Below are 22,965 nucleotides of genomic sequence, written 5' to 3' on the forward strand. Positions count from 1 at the left end.
TTTGACCTGCCCATCAACTTGAGATCCATTGGATCATCGAATTTACATATTACAGCTTTTATGCCAAACAGATCTCACTTATAAGAGTCAGAGATGGAGGTGTGATGTGTGTTATGACCACTGACCGCTTCTAATTTAATCAGAAGTTCCTGGCACTAATTTCTTAAAACTTACCATGTGTTTCCTCCTGCCTCTTCCAGGTCTTACTTGCATAGTCAAAAAATGCATCTGGCCGAGCTGATGAGAGGCAAATGCAAGTATGCAATAAATGCAGCCTTATAGGGCAGATAAAGCCCAGGTGCTGGTTCCTAACAATTCTCTAGGTGGACTTAGTATCTCTTCTGTTCATATCAGGTAGATAAATTTTATTTGTAGTGTGTATATTTGTTAGTATTTTCTAGTGTTTTATGTTAACACTACAGGTAATATTAATGCATCCTTTTTTAATATTACTTAATACCTTATATTAATATTTTCAATACATTTTCATATTGAGTTGGAACAAACATTTCATTTAATCCATAACATTATTTTAAGTGGAAGCTGCAATACAGAATTTACTCTTTTCAAGCAGAGATGAAATATGTATCAAAAATAAATATGCAGTAACATCTTACAGTTTTTATAAATACATATATTACAAGGCAAATCAACTTAAAAGCTGCGCTGCTACTTTGTGATTCCAAAGGGATTCAGGAAAGTCCAGCACTTGCTGTGATCTCACTAAGGCTACATAACCACCTATAAACACTGAAGTTTGAAAAACCCCAAAGCTGACCTAAGCCTTTTCCTCTCCTTACTAACACTTCCTCCTATAGCAATTCTGATGTCTAACAGATATTTTGCTTTTTACGTGTCTGTTCCCTAAGCTTTGCCTCATTGCAGACTTCCACAAGTGTTTGCACAACATTGGGCACAGCTTCAGAGCAGCGGAAGTGATTATTTCCCAGCTCCTGTATTTGTCCTTTCAACTCTCTGCAGCTCAAGTAGAATGGCAGCTGAATGCTAAGGCATTTGTAGGGAAAAGGCAGTGGTTTCAGAAGACAGAGTGAGATTTTCCCTGGGTACAAGAGTGGTTGGAACAGAGGACACATAGGAGGCAGGAGTTGACAGACAGGTTAAATCCTCTTTCCAGCAACAGCTTTGCCACCTGGGCATCTGGGTGTTGTGTGCACAACTTCTCAAGCGAGAGGATGGAATTCGTCTAAAACAAGACTAATTCTTAATTTTTTTTTTTTAGAGTAACAGTCTGGGTGCTGGAGCATTCCTCTGGACCTGGAGTGACTCAAACCAGTAATGGACTGAAGGTCATCCTCAGTACACCTGAATCTCCCTTAGTGTGTGCCTTGTGCAGGGGCATCCTTTGCTACATGCAAAGATTGATGGATCCCAGTCAAGATCCTAAAAGATGCCCTTTTGACTTTTGTGATCATTAGACAAGGTGATGAGTCATGACAAAAGACTCATTTACATCCTGCAACATGGAGAACACAAGCTATATCCTGCCTTAGAACATGGGCATGGGAGGTATTTTCTTCCTTTTCAGCAATCTTTCAGTAATCAGACTGTTGTGTAAGTGTTGTTTTGTTCACTGCCAGCATGGTTGTTACAGGGTTTAGCATGGAAGGTCTCTGCTCGCGGCAGTATCAGCTCACTCAGTGACGTGATTCTTCCAAAGGAGCAGCAATTCCAGTTGCACAAGTCATCTCTGATGGCTGGCAGGAAAACAAGCTGCCAGAATCCCATAAGGGATTTGCAGTTCCCATGACAAAAGCCTGGACGAGATTCTGGGCACAGTGTTGAGGGGATGTAGGGATAACCTGGGCAAAACATGGTACTCCCAGAAACACAGCTTAGGAGTGCCTGGTCTTTAGGCTTGATCTCATGCCTTGACATTTTCACACCTCAATTGTCTCTCTTACTCCCCCTTCACACAGTCCCAATGAAACCGTAACATTGGTGAAAAAGTGCAGGGGTTTATATTCCATTACAAACATCCTGCTCTTTTAGGCAGATACTCACCCTTAGCTCAGGGGCAGGGCTTATCGTAGGTGAAGCAGGCTCTTGGCTTCTCTTCTGCCCTGGGGATTTCTGCAGATCCGTTACTGCCGCATGCAGGAAATAGCTGAGCCTGGTGGTCAGGAGCACAAGCACTCACTGATTTCAATTGGGGATTTGAAGGGGAATTCTCTTTTATTTCCTCAGGTATTAATAACATTTCAGCACATACCAAAATTATATAATAAGGCTGCAAATAGTAACTAAGAAAAGTAGGATCTCTAATCAAATGTTAATTTAACCACTCTGTGTGTGCATACATATGTGGAGACATGGGGAGAAATCAGAAGAAAAAAACCAGCAAAACCTTCCAAGTAAACTGGTTAAAACTCCAACATCTACAATCTGGCATCAGTGGAACCACAGGTTAATATAACATAACATATACATCATAATAAAACATAAGCAATGAAACATAAGCTTAAGTTCTTTGCAAAACTCTCTCCTAGTTCACACCTTCAGAGAACTAAATGTATTTTAAGTTCTCTAAGAGACATAGCTAAGGAGCAGCACCATCAGAAGTCAGAATCATTGTCTTTTGTCAACTTAATACTCAGTAAGAGGTAGGAGAGACAAAGCGGCTGGATCTTTTCCTGGGACTGCCCACACAGAGATGGGAAACAAAAGAATTTTTATCACAGAGTTCCTTCTTATCAAGTTAATGACAAGTGGTACACAGGAAACTACAATAAATTATGGGCTAAGTATTCCATTTTTACTGTAAATGAATTGAAATGCTTTACATGCTAAGGATGATTAAGTTTTTATGAAGTCTCCAGATTTGGGGAGAAGTACCTCATTCAATCCACAGATCCCAAAACCACAAAGCTTTGAGTTGAAGACAACAAGCAGCAAAAGTCTTCATGTCAAAAGGATGATGCTTTTACTGCACTGAAACATAAGGCTTTCTCCTAATCACACACATTCCAGCTGGGTTTAAAAATACAGTTCTTAATTTAAGCAGGAGTTCAGCATTTGAGCCCATCTTCCCTTGGAATTGTCTCTCTTGCAAAGTATTATCCCCAGCCACAGCAAATAAAAGCTCAGCATTCATGCAACAAGGCTCTCTAACAGAAAAGTCTGTACAGTGCCTTAACTCTCACTCTTGTGTCCCTTTGCTAGGACCTAGGGTTGCTGTCACTGAAAAAATTCAGAAAAGACTTACTAAAAATGTCTGGACTTGCAGAGGAAAGAAAATCAGTTGTGTTCAGCAGATCATGCTGTTTAGTTTGCATATAAACCATCCTCTGTTTATCATTCATTAACATGTGTAACATGAAAATATAGGCATGATTTTCAAATCCATTCAGAATTAAATATCTACTTCCCACAGAAAGCTTTGAATGCTGCAGCCTCAATTCCTTACTAGAAACAAAGAATTAGTGATGAATTTACTTTGTATCATGCCCCTTGAACAGAGGGGAAAAATAACTAGAATGAACGTCTTTTACATCAAAATATTGGTGAGGTAAAATCCTGACCCAGTAAAGAGCTTCTCAGTAATTTCAGCCTGTTTGAATTCCACTCTGGTGGCTTGTATCTGATAAGTAGAAGCTCTCACTCTAAGTGGGAATAAGAAATTCAGTATCTCAAGTATAGACCTGATACATCTACAAAGAACAGTTATAACCCTGAAGAAAATAATAATAAATGATACCATAAATGTAACTGAAACCATTCTAAAGTTCTATTATTAATTAAGGATATGCTTCAGAAAAAACCACAAAATTTACAAGTCTACTGAAATAATTGGAATGTGTGACTATCATAGACATATTTTAATAAATTAACACATTGTATCATTATTTGCAGAATAATTCCTTGTCATCTAGGAAGAAGTTTCACAACAGTCATGTGACTCATTTTTACTGCATCTGGGAAATTCCTCTAACGCAATCTCCGTGCCAGCAGAGTACAGAGGCTGGGCATAAAAGAGTATATAAGCAGGAATCAACAATCCTCACACACAGCAGGAATCAACAACCCTCTGGGACTCAAGCTCACAGAATTAGACCTAAACAACCCAGCGAAAAATTCCTGTCCCACCATGAACGGCAAACTCGTAGCTGTCCTGGCTCTTTTCCTGATCTCAGCAGCTGTGTCTCAAGGTAAGTAAAGCTTCCCAAACGTCCCCTTGGTGCAGTTTTGCCAAGGCATCAACTGAGATGCTTGTCCTTGCAGAATAGCTTTCTATTTGTCTCACTAAACTAGTCTCTTTTGAGAGATTTTCAGCACCTCTCTTCAGTCAGAAGTCTACCATGTCGACCTTGGACTGAAGAGTTACTGACATCTTGTGGGAAAAAAATTTAAGGATGCAACTTGCATTTGCTTTGTTTCTGTTTCAATTGAAGTGTATGTGGCTAGAGACCGGTTATTCAGTGGCTAGAGACAGATTTTTTCCTGAAGTGTTTTAATGTTTCTCTCCCTTCCCACACAAATAACAGTTTATCCTATTTGTTGTTTCGTGACCATGCTGCCTCAAGGAAGTAATACACAGCTGGAAAGGGAGAGCAAACAGTATGAACACAGAAACATGGGCAAACCTCCAGTTAATGAACAAATCTAGGGCTTTGTCTTCTGCAGAGTGGTGAAGTTTTGGATCCAGATATTAAAACAATGCAATTAACCACACCCTGTAGTCAGTATGGTTAGTAACCACAAAATATGTGGGTTCATTTTTAGAAGATTTGTTAACTAAGTTTCCAAAGTGGTTGGGCATCAGCTCCCCTGAAACCTAAGTAACCCTCCCTATAACATGAGGATTTAGGCAGTTTGGACAAATGCAATGTTTTAACTGAGAATGTTGTTACAATAGAGCAGCTGTGCTTTATGTCTGATACACTGACCATAAGACCACCTGTCAAACCCTGATCTGCCTTTTCGGCTCACAGGTAGGACTCTGGCAAGGATGGGAACTGAGCTCCGGTGCCAGTGCATAGCCACTCATTCCAGGTTCATTCCCCCGAAAGCCATTCAAGATGTGAAGCTGACACAGAGCGGCCCCCACTGCAAGAATGTTGAAGTCATGTAAGTAGCTAAGCAAGAGCTTCCTTCCTCTTCCCCTGCACTGCTACCACTACTGCCAGGCTTTTAGGCTTCATCAGTACCACAGTCAGCATGCTGACCTCTTGCAGCCAGACTTGGTTTTTATTTTGGGAGGGATGGTTTTGAGAGAAACACCATGTTTTTCAGTGTCTCTATGACCTTACATATTCCTGAACTGAACATTGTTTATCTGTCAGGGAACATATTAAATATTTCTTGTAATAGAATGTGAATTTCATGGATTTGTCTGCTCTCAGAACACACTGGAATGACGTACTTTGAATCCTGCATTTATTAGGCAGGCAGTCTCAAGGAGAAAAACTGAGTTCCAACAAGCAGATTTAGGGAAACAACCAACCTAACCTGGTCTGAACAGCACAAAGGCACTAAAATGTTAAAGTCCTTATTCTGCTCAAACAACTTTCCACCACTGGAGATTTCAATTATTGTGTAAGAAAGCTTTAGTAATATAAGCAAATCCAAATCAAGTATTCAAATACGGAGGGAAAGATTTTTGGGAATGTGTGACTGCTTTGAGAGCAGACGCAGAGACTCACACAATTCCGGGTGGTTCTGGTCTCCTCAGTTCTATAACACATACAGCAAAACAGCCAAGTCTAACATAGAGTAGTGGGATGAATTTATACTATCTGATCTAAAAATGCAAGATTAAATTCTGTGAGTCAACAAAATCCAGGTAGTAGTTTCCTGACTTTTCTTTATTCCCTTTTTTGCAGAGCTACTCTGAAGGATGGCAGAGAGGTGTGCTTGGAGCCCACTGCTCCCTGGGTACAGCTGATTGTAAAGGCAATTTTGGCCAGGTAAGGCCCATTCCCTCTCTATCTGGGCAGTTGAGTGGCAAACCTCCCAGAAAAAAACAGTTTGTAGGATTCCATAGTGATACTTCCCATTCTTTCTTAATCAGATTAAAAGAACAGGGAAGTTTCCTGCTTAATTATAGAATCAGTTTATCTGACAATGCTTCAGGGTCCTTGCTCAAGCTGATATGCCAGTACTAAACCTCTGAGTACCAGCAACATCGCCTGCAGGGAAACACAGAAATGGGTGTCTCCCTTTGAAAGATAAGGCTTAAAAAAAGACATCTTCCCCTTATTTAATTGCTAATTTTGAGCCAAGAGGTTCTTGCTGTGAGTAACTGCAGAAGCTTGTGCTGCAGAGGTTTCCCAGCTGGACATCAGACACGCACATGCTGGGATTTCAGTAGCTCCTTTTGAAACATCAACTTTATTCTCACTATGCTTCCAGATAGCACAAAGAATTGGAAAGAGACCCTGCATGCTAAATTGTTTGTGCAATGCTAAACTGTGGTAACTTGAACCTTCTTTTAAATTATCCTCTTCCCTCACCTCTTAACAGGGCTCAACAAAATTCTGACTCTCCTCTCTAAGAAACACCAGGACAGAAAAAATCTGGGAACTGCTTCTGCTCCTCTGTCAAGGAAAATATTTGAGAAGAGCATCATTCAAGCAGTGCACCATCTTCCACATCCTGCATTGTGTTATGATGTTAATTATGGATGGTTTTATTTATTTATCTATTTATTTAACTGTGTGTATCTAAGGAAGTCTTTCAGAGTGGTCAGTGTTGTCTGGGACATGCTGCCCATGACGATGAAGGAAAAGTGGTTTGCTGAAGGAGACTGAGAACCCTTGGCAGCCACATTAGCCAGACATATGAAGTGAGGTGCAATGCACCTGCAGCAGAGCTTATTTACTTTAAGCCTGATAATTTTGCTATTTCACCAGCAAACTGATGAACCCTCATGCTCCCCTGGAGTGCACCAGTATGTTGTGTCAACAACAGCTTCCTGAACCACAGTCAGCCTGTGGCCAGACTGTGAACTGTAATGTCTAACTTGAAAAACCTAACCTACAGAATGTGTAAGACTGTATTTGATATTTATGTGTTGTGATTTCTGTGGTATTTATAAATGTATTTATTGTGCAGTTTCTATGTAAGAAAGAAAACAATTTAATTTATTTAATTTCTCCTGGGTTTTTCATTCCTGTTATTCATTTCTGGAGAAATATTCACAGTCTTATTACTCTGTACTTGATTGCATGTCTAATTAGCCACTCCATCAGCTAATGGAAAAAACTGCATTTTACATACAGAGAGTTTGATTGTGAGAGTGTAATAATTCCTATAAATGCACTATTAAAAGTTTTATGTTAAAAAAAATTGTTATCTGTTTGATCTTTTAAATTTTCACTTGCTTTATTTGAAAATTCTGCTTTATTTTTGCCAGCGTGATTTCTGGAACTGAAATGGAAATTTTTAAGTCCATAGTACCATAACTCCCCCTGCTATGGTAACCTGGCATTCCTGACTACATTAACAGACTGTTAGGGTGGCGTAAGTGGCTCACTCTCATCTCCTCAGACTGTTCCTAATCCATGGGGACTGGTGGGCTCTAGGGAAAGGCCTCTCCTTTAATTCCCTTGCAGATAAAAAACTTTTACCCCCAGATGCCTTAACACCACTCAGTGTCCACTTCAGCCCCATAGCTATAAATCTTTACTACAACAAAAGGCTACTATCTGACCATCGAAATGAGAATTTGTAACCTTTACCTTGGGTACTTAAAGAGCAAGCACTTGTCCTGGCGTAACAGTTGCTTCCTATTCTGATCCTTGGAATGCAGTGTGCTGAACACACGATGCCTGCCTCTCTTAAAAATCTTCCAGAAGAAAACAGAGAATAAGAGAGAAAGGGCATAAATTTAAAGACTATTGCTTTTAACTAGAGTATTTAGAGTATTTATGTTTATTTGAGGGATGCACACTTTTATTTCACTTTTATCTACAATCTAGATAGTAGTAAAACAGCAGAAGGATTTTTGTGGGGTACCTTTATGATCATAAAACAAGACAGCTGTCTCTGGCTTGCTTCTTCTTGAGGACCTTTCTCAGTAAAATTGATGCTGATCCTCTCCTTCACCGTTGTTATTTTGGCATCAGCTAGAAGAGTTCTACCACTTTAAACAGTGTGTTGTGTAGCCCTCCAGCTATCAGGCCATGCAGAAGCCACGGGGGAGAACTGCACACTTTGGAAACAGTCAGTGTCTGTATGTGTACATGTGCAAGTCTGTGCAACAGCAGGCAGCTGGCCAGTGGGTGATTAAGGGTCAGGACATTTGCACCACAATGAAAGGGTGGACCCTGAGATTTCACTGCAGCTAACGACATGTTCTTGTCCATCTCCTCCTTTTCCCAATCTCATGGAAGTTTCTGCTCCCCTTGGTCACTTCATTTAGCATCTAAAATGTCTTTCTACAAGACTGTCAGAAGACCATTCCACTTTACAGCTGCTGTTGCATTCATCACCTTCATTTCATTTCAGTGCCCTCCACACAACGAAATGCAGCAGAGGTGTTTACATATCCTTTCTGTCCTCCACTATTCTCTTAGCCCCTTACTTCACCTTCCCTTCAAACAACTTCTATTTCCTTCTTTCACCAACAGATTCATTTGTTGAGCAAGAGAAGTGGCAACTATCAGCTGACCAAGCAATGACCTCCTGTCATTTCCCTATCCTCAAACTCCCCTTCCCATGCCTGGTTGCTGGAGTTCTGCTCTTGTATGGAGAACTGCAATTTATCCCCTTGCGTTTCCGTGGTTGCTATCCTTGTAATAATGAAAGCATATTTCTCTCTAATGTATAAACACTGCAAATTATAGAGGAAGTCATGGGAAGAAATATTGGAAAGTCCATGAAAAATACTTCTTAGAAGAACAGAGAATGCAAACATGAGTTTCCCAGCCTCAGCTTCTCTGTCTGTGCTGAATATTGGCTAACATAAACATAATATTGGCTAACATAAACATCCTGGTTTTGTGTTAAGTGACAAACACATGATCCATGCTTTACTTGCTTTTGATTATGGACTGCTTTCCATTCTAAAATTATTGCTTTTCTTATGTTCTTATCACATAACAAGGGAAAATCCCATTTTACCTAGGAAAATTATGCATAGGACAGACTTTATATTGCAGATTTGTTTCAAGAATTTGTTCTTGTTTATAGCAAGATATCATGAGCAAGTCTACAGGAAATGGGTTCTTTGTGTAATTTGGAAATTACACAAACTGCCATGGAAACCTTGGGGTCAGCACATAGGCATTTTGCTTCTGTGTGCACAAATGAAACAAGAATTTTGCCACCTATAAAAATAAGCCTGAGATCTCTCCAGTTGAACACTGTCATGAAAATTGACTTTAATACTACCTGCAGTTAAATTACTTCAAGTAACAACCATTGATGTCAGTTAGTGCAAAGACCACTTCACAATTCCTGTGGAATTCTGGAGAGGGAGATTCTGTGAAAGAATCTGGAAGGTTATAGGTATAACCAGGCCCACTGACACTGGTTCCTCTGCCCTTTCATGAAGCAGGCAGCAGTGTGACATCTTTACAACCTTCTGCAGGCTGGTTTCAACATAGCTATGCTGAATACTTTTCATCATTAACAAGTATAATGTATTTTAACAAGCATCAACCTCTGATAGGTCCAACTGCCTAATTCAGGGAAATTCAAATTCACAAGGAATGTGATCAATATTTCTTTGAAAGAAAAGGGTTGCACTAGGTTTCTCAGATGCCATCTCCACCGACTCAGCCAAGGACACCAGCAGAAGTGTGAAGTAAGACTGCACCACACAAAGTGCACATTGGCAACTCCAGTATCAGTCTGTCGATTTCTCCTATTTCTTACTAGAGGACAGGTGAACTGGGGAAAACCTAATCTTTTTTATCTTTTGCAGAAAGCTTTTTTACACACAGACACGCTATAAAAATCTGTGGAAATAAGTTGTTAGGCAAGTGGCTTGAGAGCACATTTGGACACAGTTAATCAACTTACTTCTAAAGGAGCCCTCAGTTTAAGAGGAAAGCCAAGCAGCTTTTCTGACTTAGCTAAATACAAAATGCCAGCATTGCAAAAATAATTTTCAAACACTGAAGTAACATTCACACTGCACTCCTAAGATTCACGATTTCTAGCTTTTTCTTTGAAATAATTTTCCAGAATGATGAAAGCTTCATAGCTCATAAGAGAAGCAAATGAATACCCCCTCCAGGCACCACCCTCTCAGCCTGATTCTTTCATTAAAAATATATTTATGTGTTCACACAGAAATAAGGAGACTTCCAAAATACTGACAATTCTTCTTTTCCTCTTCTGCTTTCAAGGTTACACTTTTTACGAGTTTGCAAGCAGGCAGGAGAATCAGAATTCAACTGTTGTGCTGAAGCCAAAATGTCAATAAAATTGCAAGTGCTTGAAGTACCATTTCTGTGTGAAGTGTGTCCAAAGCATCAGTGGCAGATTTTGTGAACAGTGAGACAGGACAGGCAAATGAGAGCATGGACCACAAGGGCTTTTTTTACCTGATGCAGAACTTCTTGAAGGAATAAGAATGTGTGAGAATGACCCACTGTGTGGAGGCAAAGCACAGGCACAGATGAAACCATTACAGTGCAGTTAAAAGCCACAGTTCCTAACTGAAAGCAAGCAGCTATTGACAGATACTCAGAAAAGCACAGCCACCTGCCATAGCAGCAGAAAATCATAAGCAGCAGATGAGTGACTCCTGTTCTCCCTTTGGTCAGGCTTTTGCAAAAGCAAGAGGCAAAGGAGAAGCAAGATGTACCAAGCCCAGAAAAAGACCAAAGAGCAGAACTTGAAACACCCCCTTGCCATCTATTACTCTTAGTGGAAAGTAAGAGTTTGTCCATGAAGGTGTCAGACCTTTGTGTGAAAGGCACACAACACAAACAGTGAAAAGCAAGTGTCTTGTCCAAAAAACCTGACTCTTTGAAAGCTTTGTGTTTGACCTATCAATAACCGATAAAGGAATGCACAACCACGCAGCTGGTTGATTGCTGAGCCAGACATTGCCAGCAGCAGACCAATAATCAAGCCAATAAATGTTTGCTGACTAACTGCATCCCTGTAGTCAAAATTCTCTCAGCTCCTCATTTTCTGCTTTCTTGTCTGTTTGATACTTCACCTCTGACAGCAAAGCCCATCATTCTGTGAAGGAGAAGCAATTTACGTAAGCACTGCTCACCGTGAACACAATCTCAGCAAGAAAAGCCAAAGAAAACACGCTTTGTTGTAGCTGGTTTGTATTGAACACTGCAGCTTTACCCACTCCTTGTTATCACCAAGGAAAACCTAAGTGCTTTTTGCATACACAGATCTTTCACCGAAGTCAGCAGGAGACTCAGCTGAGGAAGAAACATGGGAAAGAGCTGTCAATCTACCTGCACACCCCTGACCATGTGGCAAGCCAAACGCTAGAGTCATTTCCACGTTGAAAAGTTCTCACAATATTATTCCTGCTTGGAGGAAAGGATGAGGGAGAGCATGCAATGTCTTCTGATAATAAAATTACTATTAAAAAAAGAAGAAGTAGAAAATACATGAAAAGAACCCAAGTACCCTGTACAGTTTGTTTCAAATGGTGTGCACTAAGAATACAAGCCAGGGACATCCAGATGGAAAGTCTGCTGGTTGAAAAATGCTCCCCCAGAAAAATGAGGATTTGAACGAACAAAAAAAAACTCATTAGAAAGCAATGATTTTATCTAATTCAAGCTTGCATTGAAGCGATAAGGGCAAAGTTCATCTAAATTAAACTAATCTTAGCATGCAGCAAAATAGCATTTGGAGCTAAGTGAAATTATTCTTTTCAGTCAATGTCCTGATCAATTTCATTTTATGGGGACCTTCACTCTTTAGAAGAAAACCAAAGGTAAAAATACTGAATTTCAATTAAATCAAATGTTGTTTTTTCTTTTCCAGTAGCCTGTTTTCCATAGAATGGTCCTATCTTGCTTACTCTCCTGCCACCTCAGTTTACTCCTGACAGCAGCACTCATTAGCAATTTTAATTTCTTAGTTCTTAAGAAAGAAAAATTCTTTGCTCATGTTTGTTGGCATAATATTTAGCACAACGTGTTGGCATAGTCCTGTACCTTGCATGTATTGAAGCAATTTGGAGTCACACTATCTGGAAATTTAAAAAACAGAAGGAAAAAAAGAAAGAAATACAAGATCATGGGGAAGATAACCATTGACAGTAAACTCAGTCATGATCACATTTACCGAAAACATTATCAGTGTGTTTCCTCTGAACACCTCCATCCCTAAAACACCTCCCTATAACAAGCTGAAAGGATACATGTCCCTATTGCTGCTTTGTAGGTTATTTGGATAATTCAGTAACAATTAACCAAATTCATTGGTATTATTTTTCCTTCCTTTCAAAAAATAGCAGCCATTTTTTGTTGCCAGGAATAATCCAGTTCATTTTAATACAGAGTCCAAATACACTGGAGACTGAACCTGCACATGGCACTCACAGGGCTGTAAGAAAGTTCCCCTGAGATGGCAGCTTTGGTGTCTCCTAGGGTGTAAGTCAAGCATGACTTGTTCGTTTTTCCTTCATTGCAACACAACCAATGAAAGTAACAGGCAGGATTAAAGTCTGGCTGTCATGAGAGAACACTTTCAAGATTTTGTGATGACTCCAATGAGTGTTCTCGTTTCCTTGTGGTCAGATGTCTCGTGTCACTGTTTTCCCAAGTGATGCTAGCACTTTAACCAAAAGACCACTACTAAGCACACTCCCAAAAATTACTCAGATCCACTGAGTCTGAAATCTGAAATTATCTTAAGCCATGTTGAGGGGGAATGTTGATTTTGGAGGCTTGGTCTGGGATTTTTTGGGGGTGAATAGTTCATTTTAAAAGAGACTCATATTTTCTTTACTTCCAACTATACGCAGATGGAACAAATTTTTATGTATTTATTTCCAAACAGCTGATATCTAAGTTCACTGAAATCTTTGTTATCAGGCTAAAAGCATTAGGATGGGAGGAATTTGTTTGCACAGCTTCCTTGAGGGGTCTCCATGGGAAATAAAGGCTTCACCATAGCTAACAATGTCCTGATAGGGGCCCTGTATTTTACTGCACATGAGCTGTTCAGCTTGAACTGAAAACATGGGTTTACGTCTTCAAACTGAAAAAAAACCATGTTTTTAAAATCAATCTCTTGATCATGCTCCCTGAGGAGACCCAGGTATTTCTATCCACCACTGGCACCATATCAGTGATTCTATTTCACTCCTCCCACGCTTGGATAATACTACAGGAACAGCACTTAGCTGTTAGAGGATGTGCTGTATCATGTCTGTAGCAGGAACTGGCAAGGTTTAAGTCCTGCTGTCAGAAGTTAGAACTAGAATTTAGTACAGTTATACCTGAATTTGTGTGCAAATCATACAACCGAGATGTGCCCCAGCAAGCACAAACCTGCCTGCAGGACCTAAGAGCCCACAGCAAGCAATCTTCTCTTTCTGCTGAAAAAAAGGGTGGTCCTAAAGTTCACACAGATCCAAGGTCAAAAGCCTGCAGGAAATTCACAGGATGAAGAGTATTTTCTGCTGCTGCTAAGGCAAAGAGTCGCTCTTTCTGCCTTTCAGAAATTGTGATGGCCTCAAAGGCTTATCAACCAAATAACTGTGTGGGGGTGAAAGGAATCACAGTTGTCCAGGGTCATACCTGCCACTAAAAAGCCAGATTCTTCCCCCTCAGCAGAGGTAAGAACAAATTGCTTAAACAATTGGGTCCCAAACTCAAAATAAAACCCCTCCTTGTCCTCACATGTTAGGTGTAAAATGCCAGAATCAGTGTGTCCACCACCAGCCACTCACTTTCCAGGAATCGTTTTATGTCCAGGAGTCACACTAAGTAAGGTGACAGTGAAACTATAGTGTCTGCAGTCCCATCGGTGATCTCAGAAAAGGTAAGTTGGCACCTGAAACTAAAGAATGGAGAAATGATGGTCAAACATACGGATTTCAGAGCCAACCCACTCTATCTGCCAAGGTAAAGCCTGAGTAATACAAACACAAACCTTTTAGCTATCAACAGCATGTGCGTGTGTTCACGCTCTGATTCCCACCAGTAGACACAGGTGAAGAACCTCTAACTCTGTGGAAGGGAAACAAAAAGACCTAAGGGTTGCTGAATGCTAAAGTAAGGTGAAGATGCAGGAAGGTGGGCAGGAAGATACTGAGCATCATTTGTTCATTATTTTAAATGTGAATTTTCACATCTCTAAAGGTGTTACAGAAATGAGCACACAGCAAAGCGTGATGTTTGTCACGATGCAGCTGGCAAAACAGAGTTGGGATTCTCCACGACACAAGTTAAATAAGATCTTACCATATTTATCTCTTAGATCTCTTAGATCTTATCATATTATTTTCAAGGGCATGTGGACCAGAAACATTTCAAAACTTGAGAAACACACAGGGAAACTGAAAGAAATAAAACATCTGATAGATATAAAACATACTCTGCACAAACCCGTAGTTTGAACTTTGGTTAATGCCTCCAGTAAATATGTTTGTACTTCATGACAGAGCTGGATCCACAGGAGGAATCATAGGTGTTAGGGAACAGCACTTCATCACCGCCAGGGAATGCTATGAAACATACTGGTGTAGGAGAAAAAGGTAGTGTAATGAAGATGAGAGGATATCAGCAGTATATACCCTCTGACTCTAGACAGTGCTAGGTAGCAGTAACTTGACATTTTACAGATCAAAACACAAATTATTCCTAATCAAAACCCTGGAGGAAATAAAATAAGACTGCTCCTTCAGAGGTTGGCCATGTTAAATAGTTTCTAGGCCATGATAAACACTACACCTTACACTTGTATCTGGGACACATCCTCCAAAGTAATTCTTGTGCACTTAGAAGTCCTCACTTGTTTAAGTGAGACATCTCTTGTTTAATTGTCTTGTAGCTCTCCTGAGCCTGCTGTTAGCGAATGGCTCCCACTACAGGGGCCAAGCCAAATAAATACCTGCCGTGGAGAGGCATACAGCCAAAGCCTGCAACAAAGCAGCCAAGTCTCTTCCTGCATGTAGTGAATTAAGGACTGGATAATGTGAAAGCGAATGAGCCATGTGGTTTATTCTTTATATGTACCTACTCAGGGCCTGAGCTGGGACTGCTTTCTGTGTCCTGGTAACCCCAAGACCCATGCTAAGGACACAGAGATTTCACAGAATCACTGAATCCTGGTGTATCTTCACACAGCAGCTTCTGCTAAAGAGGTGAGTGACTTGAATGGGAACTCCAGTGAGGCAAATACAAATATTGTGGTGAGTTCTGTCTCAGCTACACTGACACCAGCACTCACAATATCTAATTTAAACTTAATTCAAGATGATCTTCAAGGTCGCCTTCCAATCCAAACCATCCCATGATTCTATCTGTACCACCTGCACTCAGTGCATGGCAAACTTATCTGTAAGAGATAGGGCAGCAGGCAGGGCAAAACTCAGCATTCTAAAGTGATGCTGTCTATTCCCTACCTTTTCCATACTTGCTAAGGGAATTTTGCCAAAGCTGGTAAAGGGAAACAGGGCAAAGAGTATAATTCAAGAGAGTTCGTCCCCAGCTCAGCCTTGTTGCTGCCGTCATCCGGACTGAAGAGACCTTACTCACATTCCCACAGAAGGGAGCTAGAAGCAATCTGAAGTCAGCAGGTACAAAGCCTTGCTCCGGCAGATGGTCTTGCATGTTGAAATAGTCCCAGAGACATCCATTTCCCTTGTTCCAGGCCTGTTTGTGCAAGTACTGACTCAGAGGACCAGGCTCTGTACCATCTGCAGCACCGCAGCATGTCCATGACCTGACTGCTGCTCTTCTTGGCTCATGGCTCTGAGGGAGAGCTGGCTGCAGACTTTCACACATTGCTGCTCCATGTCTAAAAACAGTCTCACACTCCAGACCCCAGGAGACTTCTGGAATTTCCTCAGCAGTAACCACAGTGGAATGAGTCTGATGGGTCAGTTCTTGTGAGCAGTCATGCAAGAATAAAGCCAAGTGCTGTCACGTAAACTGTCCTTACTCATGTGCACCACCCAAGAACAATGTGCAATCTGACTGTGCATGAGTGACAATGAGTGATCTGATACCCAGAGCTGGATCTGCAAGTGATATCTGCAATGACCTGAAGATTATCTGTGCATAATCCTACCTGCTTATTGTCTCAGTTTACTAGAGCTGGGCAAATCCTTCTTCCTGCAAAGAACATGGCACTTCCTTGGGGCAACCATTTGGGGAACTCATGGTCCAAGGCTTGTGTGGCTATAACCTGGAGGGAATGGTGATTCCAGCTCCATGATCTCAAGGGATCTCAAGGGATCTCAGTGAAGGTTTCTAATTAGTGGCTGCCCCTGAGCTGACCATGTAACTTCCTTTTAAGGACAAGATAAAACCCAACTGCTTCCAAGGATGTCATTATCAAGCTGAATCTGGAAAGGGGTCCAAATTAGTCATTAGATATTTCCTGATAACATGGGACAATCACCATTTGTTTGTGATGTACAATCTTCCCACAGGGATGATCTCCTGAGGGACTAAGACAGCAGCTGTATGAAGCAGCTGAGCTGTAGATGATGGAGCACAGGAATGAGAGTCTTTGTGTCTCATCAGCTTGCTATCTACTTAATCCCTTGCTAGGACTGCTTTACTTGCTGCATTTTATAATCTAAGGCGTTCAGGCAGATGGGGCAAGACACACGGCAGCCTGACCCTGGAACTACTTGATTTGCTGAAGCCCACTCATGTTCACAAATGTCTGTGGAAGAAAACAGAACAGCTACAAAAAAAATCCCCTAAACCAAAACAAATAAAGAGCAACATTATATTTCTTACTAAATCTTATTACAAAAGGAAGTGTGCTGATCATAACTGATCTAAACCTATGTGTAAATAAAATTTAGAAAACCTGCATCTCATTTTCATTAATAGCTCATAGAAAACTGCTATTTTGATTCTTTTTAACTGAATTTAGCAAAATTATTTGACAGGAATGAAGAAAAAGAGAGTAACCTATGTGTGCAGAGGAGTGGAACAGAAGGCTTTCAGTAGTGGAGTGTAGGTATGGAAATCTGAGGGTCTCCTGGTTGCAGGGAAAAAAAAATCCCGTTTTCAAAAGCTAGGTGAAGAAAGGGGGAGCAATGTCCACAGAAAAAGAGTGCGTGGTTGCACATGGCTAGGCAGCAAGGCGAGCTCCAGAACCAAATTCCCATTTGGCTCAGCACACTGCGCCCTGAAAGCCAACAGAGAATCCCTTCCAAAAAGTCTCAGCTCTTTTCAGAGAATGGGGTCCCAGCAGATCCTGGGCGATTCTCGGGACGGTGCGATGCCACGCTTCCCTCGCCCCCAGACGTGAAGGAGCCTCTGTGCCGGGAGCGGCCGCTCTTCTCTCTCCGCCCTGCTCCTTTAGCGTCACACACCCACCGGTGGAAAGGGGCCAACGGGGCACTGTCCCCGGGCTCCAATCCGGGAAATTCCCCGGCAGCTCTCGGCAGGGAATAAAAGCACGGCAGAGAAAGAGAGCCGCCCCACCGGCTCCTGCACCCTCTCCGCCGCCAGCACCAGCCATGAACCCACAACTCCGCCTGCTCCTCCTCCTGGCCGCCGCCGCTCTATGCCAGGGTAAGCGGCCGAGCCGGGGTTACCCATCCGTCCGCGGCCGGGCCTCGGCAGGTGTGCGCGGGGGGCGGGGGGTTTCTGGGGACCCCGGAGCCGAGGCTCAGAAGGCTCCTTCCGCCCGTCAGGTGCGCCGCTGGCCGGGGAGCTGCGCTGCCGCTGCGTGCGGACCCTGTCCGAGGTGATCCCGCCGCGGCGCCTGGCCCGCCTGGAGTTCCTCGCCGAGGGGCCGCACTGCGCCGTGCCCGAGGTCATGTAAGTGCCCGGCCCCGGCCCCTGCCCTCCGACCCGGCCCCGGCCTCACCCTCTCCCCGTCTCGCCCGCAGAGCCACTACGAAGCAGGGACAGGTAGTGTGCCTGAACCCCGACGCACCCTGGGTCAAGCTCCTGGTCACCAGGATCCTCCGCAGGTACCTGCCGGGCCAGCTGTCGCCAGCGCTTGGGACCAAACTTAGCTTTTGAAGGGGCTTAAACGCAAGAATAATGAGCTGCATTCTGCTATTGATTCCCATAGGGAAATCTGGTTAGTTACACCAAAAAATGTGTCCAGAAAATGGTTTCTTTGTTGAGGGAGAGACAAGCCAGCAGGTTGTCAGGGAGAGTATCCACGGCAAATGCCTGATTAATTGCAAATCTAGCCACAGTATCTTCCATCTTCATCGTATTTTCCACACCTCCTATGGGATTTATTATCAGGAAAAAATTTACTGATTTGCTTTACAATTTGAATTCTGCCTATTGCAGTTCACCCAGCAAGCTCTGAGGGAAGGAACATCCCGGAACGAAGTTACCTGTTTGCCACAAGATACCAGGAAATACATGCTATGAGAACACAGTAGCTCAACTCTCTTGTTTTGATGAGTTTGTAGATCAGATGTTCTGTTTTTCATTCCTTCTCCTCATACATGTTATTGCCTAATCCTATGTATGGTTTTATTGACTGAGATAAAGTGACTGAATCCATTTGATAAGACAAGATTTGCTGGACACCTCTCAGCAATATTCTCAGTTTGCTCCACCCTTGTGCAAGCTCCTTCTTGCCAAATACTATTTGCCAGTAAGTTCTTAAAAAACAGCATTAATATCTGAAAAGATGGGCCCATCATGAAGATGATTTTGCAAATATCTGCAGAGAGTGTACAGGAGAGGTTTGAATGGGTTGTGCCAATGACTGGGAGTAATCCTTCTGTCAGGAATAACAAGAATGCTATCTGGCACTTAACATTTCAATGCCTGTTCAGGATTGCATAGGCATAAAACCTGGTTCAAACAAGAATGTTTTGCTGAATCTCTTCTTACTCCAACTCACCAGACTTTAATGCAGAATGCCTTGGACCTTTTTTCACAAGATACTGTCTAATGAAATCACAAAATTTGCCCCGAAGTCTTTTGCCCCTATTCAATACTTCGAAGAGTTTAATAATTTCTATGAAATTATGGAGGTTTGTGCCGTGACTGGTTTTTTTTTTAACTAGTTAATGTTGAGGTTGTTTAGTTGGTTTGTTTTTAAATGAGTTTACATTAAAGTATTTGGTATTTATGCACAGGATTTAAAAGAACAGTAAATGTTCTGGAGACACTTAGACATTTTGTGTCTACTTGTATGGCATACTGTCATAACTCATAAAGAATAATTACTTTTCATTACTCTGCTTTGGAAAATTGTATATAAAGAGGTGGATTTCTCATGATAATGTAATGAAGTATACGATGCAATAAACATGTTTTACTGTTGAAAAATTTCCTGTGCTTTTGTGAATTCCATGTTAAATGGACCTGTGTACCTGTGTCAGTTGGGCTGATGGGATGCAGGGAAGCAGTGACCTCTGTGTACCCAGGGACTCCTGGACATATCTGCAGATCAGTTCTCTCTGAAGTGTCAGGCGCACTTTGTACCAAGCAAATGTGTTTCTATATTCAGAGGCACATTACTTAAACCCTCTGATGTGAAGCTGATCTGAGCTGCTGATATGAAGAGAGATTAACCCCAGGATGGATGTATTGAACTCAGGCACATCCCTGCAATCTGCAGGAATTTCTATTCTGGCTTACCTTGGAGTGGGCTGTGTCTAAAGTTAAACCCATTTTACTGGGTGGGAGGGAGTAACAGTGTTTGCTATGGTAAGAAACAGTAAAAATTTGCAATCGTAAATTTGTTTCCAGAAAAATATCAATCAGGTCCCAGCTCCCTGACACTTCTAAAAGCCAAGAGTCCCCTTGTCCGGATTCTTCAGTGCACATTTCTAGGACAAACAATCTCTTCCATCACTAGGTACAAGGCACTTGTTTAGTGACACACAAATCAATTGCTATTTGCACACGAAATCCAACAAAAACTTATCTGAAGGGCACAACCACATCCTGGGCTTGCTGACATGGGTGAGTCATGAGTGTTCTCCTGTGACACCTGAGGGGAGCTGGCTCATCCCCAGAACACGGGACAGACAAATGAAGGTATATGGAAATTTGTCTCCTTTACACGCCCACGGCTACAGAGTAGGAGATATTCTTCCGTTTCCTTGTCACCATTTTTTTCCTGACATTTAAAGGTGACCTGAAACTGTTGCTCCCTCTTCAGAACCTTGAGAAACCCCTGCCTGCACTGGCCATCTCTCAACGAACTCCAGTGTGTCTGCACACATTATAGCTTTTCCCCTCAGAATGGTGTCTGTCTGAAACGCCCTAACCACATTGCCCTGTTACACCATGTCTGTCTCAGGAACAGCATGGATTCCAGAGAGAGCTACATCCAGCTTCACTTCATCAGAGAAGCAGATATCTGCAAAATACAGATTTTTCACTTTCCCTGCCTAGTACACACCAGAAGATGGTGACTAAAACACTGACAATAACCAGACTCTTTCAAAAGCTGAAAAGTATAATTTACTTGCAGGAATAGATGCCTATTTCATATGATATTTTTGAAAAGCATGGTTCAGTAAAAACTTTTACAGTTCTTCCCTTCTGCTCTATGTCATGTGTTTTTCTTCAGATGCAAGTTAATCTACTCAAAAAGCAATGGGAGTATCTTGTGCAACTCTGGACTTTTGCCTCCCACCCAGCTTTCAGCAGGAAAGTACATTGCCCAAGAAAAAATGCTAGTAAAACGGGACACATCAAAAGCCTCTCAGGGTTTTAAAGTCCTCATGGGGCTCAGGAATTGTTATCATCTGTTCTTTAAAATTCCCAAGATATTCAGCATGAATAAAGTTAATCTTCACTGCACCCTAAGAGATTCACATAAGTGCCTGTAGATAGGTCTAATGTACAAAGTCATGGTAAGCCCATCATTGCAACTTGAAACTATGTATAACACTTGAAATTGTTTGGGTTTGGTTTTTCTTTTTCCCCATGGAACTGGAAAGAGAGTTTGGTTTCCATGTAAAGTTCCATCTTTGAGTAAATAGCATATTTTGTACTATATCGTAATTGTGAAATGTGGGGTTGTGTTTCGTGTCAGGTAAAAAAGGTGACCTGTGTAGTTGTTGTGAAATGTGCGGAATGAGGCCACTGGACAGTTTTAAAAATGAGTTTTAACAAACAAACAGGAAAAGCACAGCAAGAGGCTTTTTGGACAAATATTTTCCATGCTTTTAAGTGAATAATGTGAGTTTTTTAGTTTTCACAATATAAATTTTAAGGGTTTTTTTAGGCCTTTAGCATGTAGGATAGAAGAATGCAGAAGTGTGATTATTTGCTTTGAAACAAAATCATTATAAACTTGAGCTGCTTTGTAATAAGAAGTTTTGAACTATAGCTTTAGAATATATAAAAGGAGTGGTAATCACCTAAATAAAAGAAGGAAGTGAGCTTATCCTAAGCTAAAAAAAAAATGAGGATCCTGGAAAGGAAAACTGGACCTTCACCATCTCAGATATAAGGAAGTTAGACATCACCATCACTGATTTACGGCCCTGGAAAAAGAAGCTGGGCCTCACCATCACAGATGTATGATGCTGGAAAGAGAAACTAGACATCACCATCACTAATTTACAACCCTGAGGTATAGAAATTGGATCTCACCAATAGGAATGACCACAATAGGGTATAGAAATTGGACTTCCCAAATAGAAACTAGGAGGAAACCACAAAAAAACCCTGCTAAGAAGTGCTTATGAAGATGCTCAATAAATACCAGCAAAAATCAGCATTCAATGTGCAGCCGGAGGGGAAACACCTCCCTGTAAGAAATAAAATACAAGTTTCTAAACTCAGTTTAAGAATTCTGCTGTAAAGTGCCTTCTCTCAGTTAAAATACTGGTTGCCTTGTTATCTTGTACCTATTGAAAGGTCTCTTTTGTTAAATACCATTTACCCCATACCGGCCTTTTTCCCGGTTAAAGGCTACTTATCACATTATCTAGTACCTATTGAAAGGTCTGCTTTGTTAAATACTGTTTACCCCATACCCATTGTTATTGTAATGCTTTCCCTGTTAAATGCTATTTACCTCAAAGTATCTTCCTTTAGAACTGTATTCTTTCCCGTCGAGTACCTGTTCCTGCCCTGCCGCTTCCCGCCCTGCCGCTTCCTGCATGGCAACCGATGACTCCACCTGGTATGTAAATGAGAAGACTCCCATGGACCTCAGCGCCCAGAAGGAGCGGAAAAAAACCCCTAAAAACAACGAGCCAACATGAAACCAAGGGCCAAGAAAAACCACTCTGGATCGGCAGAACCATAGAGAACCTCACAGCAATCAGAGCTGGATTCCACTTCGTCACCATAACTTTAACAGCGCGCGACCAGAACAGGATCTCTAGACCACGATCCTAACACGGTCTTGCTAGGGACTCTTGCGAGGACGGAAGGCCCGGCTGTGGTCGGCAGCAAAGCTGAACACTTCCCCTGCGTTGTTCATCGGAAGCGGCGGCGGTAGGCGCAACCCCACGAGCCCCTCCCCACCTAGAGCTGGTCTTAATAAAGGCATTGAAAAGGAGCTGGTCTCCTTGCTCATTCTTATCACTCCCCCCACTGTACCCAGCGTGCTGCTCACATTTTATCGTTTGAATTAATGAATTATAAAATTTTTGTTGCTTTATATATTGGCTGAGTCAAGCTTTTATTCCTTACATAATGAACTTGGTGAAATGAAAACATAAAATACTTTGAGGAATGACTAGGAAATTGCTTAGTTCTCCATAGCTGCAGACTATGGAAGCAAAATGCTTTCATGGAGAAAAAAGTCTGCAAGGGTACTCAAAAATTGACTGTCACCATCTGAATAACATGTCAGTCATTTGTAAAGACCTATCCAGAAAGGCAGGAAAAGTCCTTGAAAAATATATTCCATTTAACATTAAGAATAGAGGAA

At 41.7% G+C, this 22,965-nt stretch overlaps 2 protein-coding genes across 3 annotated transcripts; both read left to right on the forward strand.

The window, feature by feature from the left end:
* Window positions 1–4,017: 4,017 nt before the first annotated feature.
* Window positions 4,018–7,273, forward strand: LOC136290742 (interleukin-8). Of its 2 annotated transcripts, XM_066185060.1 has the most exons (4): window positions 4,018–4,166; window positions 4,950–5,085; window positions 5,841–5,924; window positions 6,481–7,273. In XM_066185060.1, exons 1-4 carry the CDS (start codon window positions 4,106–4,108, stop codon window positions 6,509–6,511), a joined length of 312 nt encoding a protein of 103 aa, XP_066041157.1. In that variant the 5' UTR covers window positions 4,018–4,105; the 3' UTR covers window positions 6,512–7,273. The 2 variants fall into 2 exon arrangements, with proteins under 2 accessions (XP_066041157.1, XP_066041158.1); XM_066185061.1 differs by lacking the exon at window positions 6,481–7,273 and having other exon boundaries at window positions 5,841–5,928.
* Window positions 7,274–17,598: 10,325 nt separating this feature from the next.
* LOC136290744 (growth-regulated alpha protein-like) lies at window positions 17,599–19,359 on the forward strand. The gene is made up of 4 exons (XM_066185062.1): window positions 17,599–17,657; window positions 17,780–17,906; window positions 17,978–18,061; window positions 18,396–19,359. The coding sequence occupies exons 1-4, from the start codon at window positions 17,603–17,605 to the stop codon at window positions 18,412–18,414; spliced, it is 285 nt and encodes a 94-aa protein (XP_066041159.1). The 5' UTR covers window positions 17,599–17,602; the 3' UTR covers window positions 18,415–19,359.
* Window positions 19,360–22,965: the final 3,606 nt, after the last annotated feature.

The sequence above is a fragment of the Chamaea fasciata genome, unplaced genomic scaffold (assembly GCF_029207755.1).
Source record: "Chamaea fasciata isolate MVZ Bird 193981 ecotype frontalis unplaced genomic scaffold, bChaFas1.0.hap1 SCAF_6, whole genome shotgun sequence".
Taxonomy (NCBI): domain Eukaryota; kingdom Metazoa; phylum Chordata; class Aves; order Passeriformes; family Sylviidae; genus Chamaea; species Chamaea fasciata.